The sequence below is a fragment of the Narcine bancroftii genome, chromosome 10 (assembly GCF_036971445.1).
Source record: "Narcine bancroftii isolate sNarBan1 chromosome 10, sNarBan1.hap1, whole genome shotgun sequence".
NCBI lineage: Eukaryota > Metazoa > Chordata > Chondrichthyes > Torpediniformes > Narcinidae > Narcine > Narcine bancroftii.
The window spans coordinates 67,049,049-67,059,886 of record NC_091478.1 but is presented as its reverse complement, the minus strand read 5'-3'; the positions used below and the strand labels follow the sequence as shown (position 1 = coordinate 67,059,886).

At 39.6% G+C, this 10,838-nt stretch overlaps 1 protein-coding gene across 3 annotated transcripts in view; it reads right to left on the bottom strand.

Moving 5' to 3' along the window:
• Positions 1 to 4,384: 4,384 nt before the first annotated feature.
• Positions 4,385 to 10,838, bottom strand: part of mbtps1 (membrane-bound transcription factor peptidase, site 1) — a 115,414-nt gene continuing 108,960 nt past the window's right edge. For 2 of the 3 annotated variants that reach the window (XM_069901209.1, XM_069901210.1), the window contains exons 21-23: positions 10,112 to 10,238; positions 6,152 to 6,282; positions 4,385 to 5,181 (exon numbers count right to left, since the gene is read on the bottom strand). In XM_069901209.1, the coding sequence (XP_069757310.1) occupies positions 4,988 to 5,181; positions 6,152 to 6,282; positions 10,112 to 10,238 (452 nt within the window). In that variant the 3' untranslated portion in view covers positions 4,385 to 4,987. Of the gene's footprint in view, positions 5,182 to 6,151; positions 6,283 to 9,737; positions 9,881 to 10,111; positions 10,239 to 10,838 lie in introns of those variants that run through there. The other variant, XR_011345693.1, reaches the window with a different exon arrangement.

Here is a 10,838-nt window from a genome sequence, read left to right as displayed (position 1 = left end):
TAATTATAATTTTTTTATTAATAAGTGGTTGTTATACTCAGAATATTTACATTTCAATTTATATTGATTAGATTTTAATATGTATATTTAATTTTTTTAAAAATATTCTTTCTTTTTTTAAAATGGCTCTCCTTGGGAGAGTTGGCTGAAGGGGGGGGGGGTTCTTTTCTTTTCTTTTTTTTTCTATGTATATAGAAAAAAAATGTTCATGTTTAATTACTGTATACGTCATATATTATGTTTTTTGAACGAATAAATAAAGTTAAAAAAAAAACTGCAGCTGCTCAGAAATTCCTGAACCTGAGCACCTGGAAGCAACACACCATATCTTTTGTGGCAACGGAATCTCCCATTTGTTCCCCTATCCATCAGTGGCATTCACATCAACAGCGATGAAGTGTTTTGAAAGGCTGGTGATGAAGCAGATCAGTTCCAGACTGAGCAGTGACATGGATCCAACTCGCCTATCGTAGCAACAGGTCTACAGTGGATGTCATCTCATTGGCTCCACACTCCTAGAACATCTGGACAGTAAAGATGCATACATCAGAATACTCTTTATGATTACAGCTCAGCATTTAACACCATCAAGCCCTCAAAACTGATCAGCAAACTGCAAGACCTGGAACTCAGCACTACTCTGTGATGTTCCAGTTCTGATAGAGACTGTGGAGATGTTCTTATCACTGATTGTTGTCTGGAGGTGAGGAAATCTAAGATCCAATTACACAGTCGGGTGTTGAGTCCCAGGTCCTGGAGTTTGCTGATCAGTTTTGAGGGGATGATGGTATTAAATGCCGAAATGCAGTTCAATAGAGCATCCTGATGTATACATCTTTGCAGTCCAGGTGTTCCAGGGCTTTATGTAGAGCCAGTGAGATGGTATCTGCCATAGAACTGTTGCTACGATATGTGAATTGGAACAGATCCACGTCACCTCTCAGACAGGATCTGATATGCTTCAACACCAACCTTTCAAAACACTTCATCACGGTTCATCTACTAACTGAATCCTGCACTCTGGGTGTAACCATCTGTTCAAAGGTCTCATCCATGACTTGCTCAGCCTCCCAGATGATCCTTAGTTCATCCAACACCAACTCCAGTACCTTAATATATTCTTTCAGGGGCTGCCTGCACTGCCTAAAGGTGCAGTCATCAGATTCCACTCCATATCTCCCATCACTTGTGCAGATACTGCTACCAAATCAGCCATGACACAGGAAAAACTTTCTTCTCTTATTTGGGTTCAGACTTTTCTTGCTAAAGCTTCTTGAAACAAAGCCTCAACTCACCACTCTAACTCTGTCCCACTCACTTGATGACTGCTTCATTTGTACCTCACCCCTATTTAAACAGTCCCGCTCACACACTCAAACTTCCAGTGGCTGGAAAATAAAACTTACCAACCCAGTACTCACCTATTTAACAATCCTTCTCTCACACCAACTCCCAGATGCTGGAAAAGAAATTTTAGAAAAGCATTTAGTATTTGACCTCTAACTTCTTCAGAACTAGCACTCAGCTTGAGATTATTCATAGAGTACCTTACCTGTCTCGCTACCATCTGCAATGAGAAATTGAAATGATGTCTTTAATGTTTCATTGTGGCAGCTCACCATGAGGCAGGCGAACCGGCCCCGCTTGTAAGCCATGCGGTGGGGCAGCCAGCCAAAATGGCGCCGTCGGGAGGTTTCCTTTCCTTCCAGTACGGGGCTCAGAAGCCCGCGCTGGGGGACCACGTGACAGCCAGGTGACGTCAGCGCCCTCCAGCCCGGTTCTCAGCCAGGTCCGGGTTGGGAGTATAAGTGCAGCCCAGCAGCCTGTAATAAACTAGTCTGCTCACTGAGCTCAACCCGTCTGGTTGTGTGTGTTATTGCAGGAGCAGAGTAGCCGTCGCTACATCATAAATAATGACTTGCATCCTCCTGATATGGTCATCAACTCAAGACATTAGCTGTGTTTTAGTAGTTACACTTTATTTTCTAAAACTCACCAATTAAGTTGCAGGTTCATTTTGAGTCTATATCTGTTGGGGGGGAAAAAAACTTTCAGAAGAACTTCTTGGCACTCCTTCACCCTTCCGGAATTTAGCCAGGATTTCAGGTGCCCACATCAGAAAACTTGGAATCCCTTCCCAAAACCACAGGTTTTCTTCGAAGCAAGCCTTTGCCTGCCCTAACAATATTCCTGAGAGTTGCCTTGGGACAATGTGCTAAAAGGCGCTAAAGGCCAATGGAAACAGAGTTTGGTTGGACCTAGTAGAGTAAATAAATAATTCTAGGATTCTACAGTTGCCGTTCCCAAACTTTGAAAACAAAAACACAATGTTTTACATCCATTGGTCGTGTGACATCCTCACAGTAGCACAAGAGTGGATAAAGATGGAAATAATGGAACCAGATAAGGGTTGGGTTCTTAAAATTAGAAAATTCAATGTGCATGATGGAGAGTTAGCTTACTAACATTAAGTACTTCAAAAATGTTCTTTTCCCTTCTCCACATCCCCTCAACACCCTTCAATGGTTCCTCCCCCCCCCACCAGATTAAAATGAAATCCATGGCCTGGTCAAAGCACAAAATAACTCTAAACCTGTCCTACTGAGTCGGAGGGGTCCTTTTGACCACAGCCAACAATTCTGCTTTGAAGCTGCAACATTCTGGTTGCCCAGACAAGTTGCAGATTGCAAATCAGAGGAAGCATCATCAACAATGTACTTCTCATTGCAGCACCCTATGTCTGAAACCGAATGTCACCAGTTCATGCAAACACAGCACATGCAATGTCAAACTGCCGACCTTCCACCAGAAGGCAATGTTTATGCACCAAGGTATTTTAAAGGTCAACATACAGTCTGTCAGCAGGCCGAGAAGCATCAGTGGGAGAAAAAATAATGGTTAACATTAAGGCCCAGAACCCTCCCTCAGGTTTGAAAGCATGGAGGACAGAGAGGTGGTAATAATGAGGACAGGGTGGGAAGGGTAGGACAAAGGCTAGTGGGAGACTGGTGGAGGAGGGAGAGAGAACCAAGGTGTGAGGTGGAGGAAGATGATGTGCAGGGTGGGTATAGTGGAGGGTCATGTGACCCCTCCAGCTGGAACCTCGTCGGAAGTCACCTCACCCGCCAATCAAAGGTTAGATCTGCCCACCTGTGAGACTGATGTGTGATTGTTCCCCCAGGTACAAATCAATGGTTAGATATGACACAGGGAAGGCCGACACGATTGGTTCTCACAGGACAAGTGGATGTGCCCTGCATTGAGAAAGCCTACACATGGAGCTTTGCTCTCCCTGCTCATTTTCTGTTACCTCTTGGGCTGGCGCTGGAGGGCTGACTGCGATGGGCCCATCCCAGGTCTTGTGCCGTGGTTGATGGTGGAAACCAGGTTCATTTGATATATTTGTTAGTTGTAATTAATTTACTGATCATTAGTGTGCTGTGCCTGTGGGTGGATGGGCAATGTGTGTTTAACCCCTACATTCCCAATCGGGAGCTGAGGATGTTTAGCAGCAATTTATTTGCACCAAAATGTGCAGTTATCTGTGGTTTATTCCAGGTTAGCTTGTGAGTGTGTGCTCTTTTGTGAGTAAACATCTGTTTGTTGACCACATGTGTTCAGCTTTGATTCTCTGAACCCATCAAACCTATTCTGAACATAACAGTGGGTGATAAGTTGGGACAAAGGCTGGCAATGATAGAATCTGTAAGAAGGTGACAATGGAGGTATAAGATCACAGCTGGGGGTGGGGGGGGGGAAGAAGAGAGGAAGAATCCAAAGGGGGAAATGGGGTGGAAAAAGAAGGAGCCAAGAGAAAAGGGAAAGAATGGATATGGAAGAAAAGTGGGGGAATGTCACCTGAAGAGGAGTGGCCTCCAGGTTAACATCTGCATCCCCAATAACTGCCTTTCTCTCAATCTCAAGTCTACTTCCATATTAAATATTAAGACTTCTACAATATTCGAATATTTGAATTGTGATTTCACAGTTCAAGAAAAGCATTCCTGGAACTGTTCATAGTAAAAGGAGACACATGGGTAGCAGTGGCAAGGAGATGCACACAAACTCCTGGTGTCCACCCATACAGATTCAACCAGTGGGATTTGACTTTAATGACCCACACCACCACTAATCAGAGGATAAAATGCATCACATGATCAAATCAAGTCTACTTTTCTACAAGCCAAAAATCATATAGACAGAAGCCTTGTTTGGACAATTCAAAGATAATAAGTGATCATACTGCCAGGGTAACTAACTCACTGTTGAAAAGGATTCTTAGAAGCCCCAAGCATCAGACAAACACAAGACATTAAGGTGCACCAAGCCAATTTTGCACAATCAGAACAGTCAAGAACCTAATCAACTTTTCCGACAGTGTATATTTGCAGATATTTGTAAATTTATTCCACCGACAATGGCGAAAATAGATTGCAAACTGCCATTTTAAATATTAACAGTGAGTTATGGTAGTTTCCATTTTATAAAAATAAGTCAATTCAAGCAGAGAGCTCCTTGGAACGGATTCCTCAATCCATTACTCTTGCCAACTGCCACTGTACACAATATTCAGAAATCAGAAATCAATTTTAAACATGGCAAGGTTGCAATTTGTGTTACAAAATACACTTTACATCGATAAAGTCCTTGTAACAAAACAAATCTTTGACATGATGACAAAATAAAACTCAGAACTGAACAAAGGAATCTCAATGTCTGTACTGACTAATCAGTTTACAATTCTGCTCTCAGGGAATTATAAATATAGAGCAACCAAAACACAATGTCTTTGGTCGTTAGGGTTGCTGTAAAAAGGTCTCTTCAACTTGGTATAAATCACATCATGAATGTTAAAAATATCAACAAACCAATTAAGTGCCTTAATGTTGGTTATGAACAAAGTTTGATGTTCATCAGGAGCTGCTGACAACAGATTTCTCAGTTCCCTGGATGGGGCTTGATTAGCTGGCGTCTGTCCACTGTCCAATTACACAGAGGGGGTTTTTGGCGGGTGCACCTGCTGAAGAAGTAGAGGACGTTTGACCCGTGGTTTCCGTCTCTTTGGCTTGCTCTTTGACTTTATTTGAACCACAAAGAATGCCAGAACCACCATCGCACCAAGGAAAGCAAAGACTGGAATTGTCTGTCCCACATCCTGGTTATATCGGCCAGGCATTATACCTTAAAAACAAAATTAAATGTCATTCAGTGAACTGATCAATAGCAGCAGCCTAGTTTGGTCACATTTTGTTAGTCAACTTGGAAAAACTACTTTTACAGAAGTAGTTCCAAGATGGACACGGAGGTGTTAAACTTTCTGCTATCTTTGTGTCACAGTAGGACTATGATCCAAATGCACGTCACAGTTTACTCCCTTAAGTTTCATCCCAGCATCTTCTCTTTGAAGCAATGCCAAGTATTCAGTATGTTTCAATGTGCTCCTCTAAATTCTTATCATTTACCAAGTTCCAGCTTGCATTTCCATATTCCAACATTTTTTTCTCCTATTAAAATCTAATTACAAAGACACGTGCTACCCTGCAGAAGATTTTGTACATTTCTCTAAAAGGGCCTAGTGGCATTCTCATTTTACTTTGTGTGTCACTTTCCAAATATCCTGGGGACATAAAACATTTGCAGGACATTTATACCATTCTAAAAGAAATCATTCTTGCAATAACTAATTCATGCTTAAAATGCAAGAAACAACCTAATGAGAAAATGGAACAAAATCAGAGAGTATTTTTTTCCTCTGAAGATTTGTAAGAGTATTTCACTTTGTCAGTTTCTTCCTTTTCACCACTTAGCACCACCCAAAAATCAAAAACAAAGGTCTCCTGTTCTGGATTTTAACGTTTAGACCCATACTCATGCAAGAACAGCTTGTATTTCATTTCATACCATGCTCAGCAATGGTTTTGAATCCAATTTCAGGGCCAATAATAAATAAAGCCATTTGTATTGTGTAAACTTATGTGGAAAATGAAGCACAAAAATACACTTTTGGCCTGGCCCAGGAGACATTGTCAACGCAAATCATCCCGCTTCCCATTTTCTAATTCACTCAGCTTCAAGGCACTAATGCTAATTTTCAGAGTTAATCCAGAGTTCAGCACTTTTCTAGGGGTGATTGTGGAGCTGCCACACCTACCTCCAGGAATGTCCCAGGCCCCACTTTCACCTGGTGATAGAGGTCGCACCTGGGGGCGGTTTTGCTTGAAATTTGGCAGGACCACTTTGTCCAAGTCAATAGACAATAACTTCTGATGCTTCCAAAGATTACTGAGTGGGGAACATGCACAAAAACATTTTTTTATATAAAGGCAGGACATACACTTTGCAAACTATGAATATTTCTTAAAATAGCACAAGTTATACTATTGTCAAAGCAGCCTTTCTAGACAGTACAAAAGTAACATAAAAGTTCACAAAAAAAGTTGCTGCTTACTAAGCAATAACTTTAAATCAAATAACTTACTAAAAATGTTTATTTTAAAGGGGATGGGACAAAGTCTGCACCATATCAGGTATCAAGAGCTTTTTTGGCAAAAAGGAAAAAAATTCACTTGAAGCCAACGACTTGAATTTTTAAGTCCTGATAAAATATTGTTTGCTTTCCAGTGGTAAATTCTCATTTCATACTTGTGTCAAAATCCAAATCTGTACTCTCAGTGGTAATTGAAAAGTTAAACCAGTTACCACATCTTAGTTAACCAGGGTTCAGCTCGGAAAAAGAACACAGTATTCAATGGATCAGAAACGTCCACCAATTAAATTGTTATTACCTGCTTAATACCAATAAAGGCATTTTTAAAGTTGATGGCAAGCCATGAAGAGACTAACATCTAAATTTAAAATGCATTAAACGCCACAGATTGTACAAAATGAATTGATGACACAGGATCTGTATCTGTATTGTACATTTTTTGAAATACTGATTTGTCCCTTGAATTGTAAGGCTTATTTGCAATCACATTAATCAAATGTGAACCAGAACTCAAGTTGCAATGTTTACCTGCTCAGAATAGGGGTTGGATCAATGAGAACTTTATCCTCACTATCAGGGATTATTCAGGAGTTATGGAATATGTAGATGTACCATCAACGCAGGTCATGCAGCATTCTTTGACACAAAAAGACATAACCAAAGCTTTCAGCCCAAGCCCTTCGTTTGAAATGTTGCATGAGCTGCTGAGTATCTCCAGCATTTTGTTTATTAAGCCGGTCTTCATAAAACCTGTTATGAGCAGCAATCGGTTTTAAAATAAAAAAGACAGCCTTGTATAGAAACAGCACTGTCCACAGAGCACTGCAATTTTTGTGTTTTTAAGTTAAGAGAATATGTGGCCTGCAAACTGACGACTGAGATGTTTTGAAATAAATCAGCTAGAAACAAGACAATGGGCCTGTGTTATTTGGCTCACATCAAAATAGCCTTTGGGCAGCTCCGGCTAAATTATTTTGCATTTCCAGTCCAGATTTAATTCATCATTTAGCACATCAAATATGGTCACAGGCATATTTGCATAATGATTGGGATATCAGTGGACCCAGAGAGTCAGCTCTTCTGCGTGGCTGGATTTGGAATCACCAGCAAACAGGTTTGAACATTTAGAGTTGTCTTGCCAGTTACAATGTTCTCCCTTTGCAAGTGTGCAATTTAAATGGCCATTTGTCAGACTCAAAATGTTGAAGTAAATGATGTCATTGCCGTTATTAAAATTGTTTTGAAGTTACTTGCTGGGTATCTTTCTTCTGGAGTATAAAATGTACCAGAATTTAGAGATTCTACAAGGAGGATGGCTGCTTGTCACACCTAGCAGCTAATGTGTCTCGAGTGACTTAGCTCACAGTCGCAACACTTTGGAAAACCTATTTTGTTTTTACTTTATTAATGCAAAAGTGTATATTTAAAACTATGACTACTACAATTCCAGTTAGCTTTTAAAAACTGGTTCTGTTTGCTGGGCATTTCATTTATTAGATAATAGTCCGAGAGGTTATCAGAAATAATTTCCCAATCTACTCGAGGTTCATCTGTGGAGCCCTTATTTTCCCTTCACATGGTCTTCCAGCAACATTTAAGAATAATTATCCTCCATTACCTTCCCATCCCCTCTCTTGACACACATTGTGAGACTGCTTGTCCAACATACAGCATTTGGAAGCTGAAGTTTCCTCAAACAAAATAGGAGACCAATGCCATTGTATTTAGTCCCCATGAACAGTTTCCAAACCACCAACTCTCACTCCTCATCCCCTAATGACCACATTGGATCTAGGTTAAGCAATGGCTGCATTAAAAAATTTTCAAACTGCTTTTCAAGTCCCTCCATAGACTCACCGCTCCTAATATCCAATCTTTAATCCTCTGTAGCCTTTCAACTCAAGATTCTGCACTTCTCCAAATAAAACATTTAATTGCTTTATCACTGGCAACTGGATCATTCCATATGCTGCAACCCTCCTTGAACCTACCCATTTGCCCAATATCTTAAAAATATGGTGTGGGGTAGGCATTCAACTACTTGAAAATTGTGAAAATGCAGAGAATGAAAATGAAATAAAAGGAAATGGTGAAAACTTTCAGCAAAGTTGCAACATTTATGGAAAAACAAAAAAAATGTTTCAGAATGAAGGCTCATTAGAACTTGGAAATTAATGTGTGGTTGCTTATAAAATGCTGAGAGCTTGGGGAAGATTGGTTAAAACAATGGGAATACCTTCCAATAGAGCAAGATCCATGCTACCCAGAATACAGAGCTGTCTGTTTATTAGATGAACGAAAGCAGTCAGAGAGAACTGCCAAGTTCTGTTGTCCGGGGAAATGAAAGCTGTAAAACACGCTGTTGCTGAGCCAAAATGAGAATGTTGGTACAACCCAGATCAGAGCGTCAGGAGAAAGAGAAACTGAGTTAACAATGAAGAATTATGAAGCTGGACTGGCTAATTCTTCAACAAATCAAAAAGTACAATTTGCAAGAATATGTGGAGTCCGAGAGAGTTTTAAAGATTGTTCCGTGCCGAGAGGAATGATGAGGTTCTGTTCCTCAGGGTGATGTCAAGCTTCATCAGAACATAGAAGCCACAGTCAGGCAGGTCAGAGCAAGAGTGGAATGGAGAATTAAATTACAGATAAAGTGCAGCCAGAAAATCTCACTGAAAGACTGACAAGTCAACTTATTGCAAGGGTTGGCAAAGCAAAATGAATTTCTAGCTTACAGCAGCATTAATAACCTAGTGTCTCAAATATCAACAGGAAATGCCATCTACTTACATCTCTACTACTGCACCATTTTTCCATAAAGTCTAACAGACTACGGCATTAATCAAACCACAATCCATTAGAACATCAAAGCATGAAAATTGTACACTTAAGTCACACAATCCTACACTCTATGCCTTGTTTTATTCTTTGCCACCAAACGTTTCCAACTTCCATCATTCCATCATCAACATTTAACATCCAGAATAAACACTGGGAAAATGTTCACTTATCAACTTTTCCTCTACTTTTAAAAGCTGCTTTTAATGAATATACCAAAGAAGTTTGATGTCATGCAGCATATGGAGAGATGTCTGTGACAAGTGTTCAGCAAGGAATGTATAAAATAAAATGCGATTCTTTCCACCTCTTCCCGTTTGTTTACATTTTCTTCTTTGTAATAAAGCATTTGCTAATTGTGAAAACCACTGAGATTATTAGGGTCTCCCTACCCCTTATTTATGACATTTACCAGGAGTATTGTATACAGAGGACCTGAAGCATTGTTGATGATTCCTAGCATCCATCCTACAATCGATCTACTTCCATTGAAAAGGAGATGCAAGAGAGTCAGGACTAGGACTGCCAGAATGAGTAACAGCTTTTTCCCTCAGGCTGTGAATGAATAACACTTTGTCACCATTGAAATCTTTTTGAATTATATCTTAACTTTGAATAATATCTTATTACCACTTATTGACAATAAACAAACTTGGAAATCATTGTTAACTGCCATTTAAGTATATTATTCACCAAGGATTTTTTTTTTTAAATTACACTTGTGTTTTGTCAAGTCACTTCAAATTGTGTCAGCTTGTCTTCGTACATCTGCTGCCACACACTTACCTAGGTGCTGTTTCATTTAGAGGCTGAGGTTTGGCCCAGGATAAATGAGGACATGCTGGCAGAGGGCGCGGCTTGGGATCTGCAAGGTGTGGTTCAAGAACCTTGGAAAATCGATACAAGTGATTGCCTAAAAATTCAGACACACACAGACACAAAAAAAATCAGAATCGATTGTCTGTAGGATATGAGTTTTAAAATAAAGATTTTAAGGAATTTCTTTCAAAGAATAAAAAAATAGACAATCAAATAGCAGATACATATGGAAGCATTCCCCCCCCCCAAATATATATAATTCTCATTTTTATATAAATATATTTATGTGTGTATATATATATATTGAGTTTTTTCCCAGCTTACTGGAGGGCTCAACATTCAATTTACTCCTGTGGCCCAGAAAGAGATTGAATATTGAACATAGAGCTTCTGTCAAACTACTTTTGAGTGGCAGCAATGGTACAAAAACGTGTTAGTCTTTGGAGGTTTGTCACTGATAAATATCCAGTTTAAATAACACAAATTAAAATTTAAGTTTGTCACAGTTGAAGTATTGTGATATCTAACATTATATTTAGTTGTGGTAGATCCAAGTTTAGAAAATGTTGCAGTCCTGATCCAAAATCTCTCACTGAATTAAAAATTCAATTTTAGATAACCAGTAATGTCCAATGTAATACACGGACAAATCTTATAGCAAAGGCGATAGTCTGTTGAAGGAGAGAGTTACACA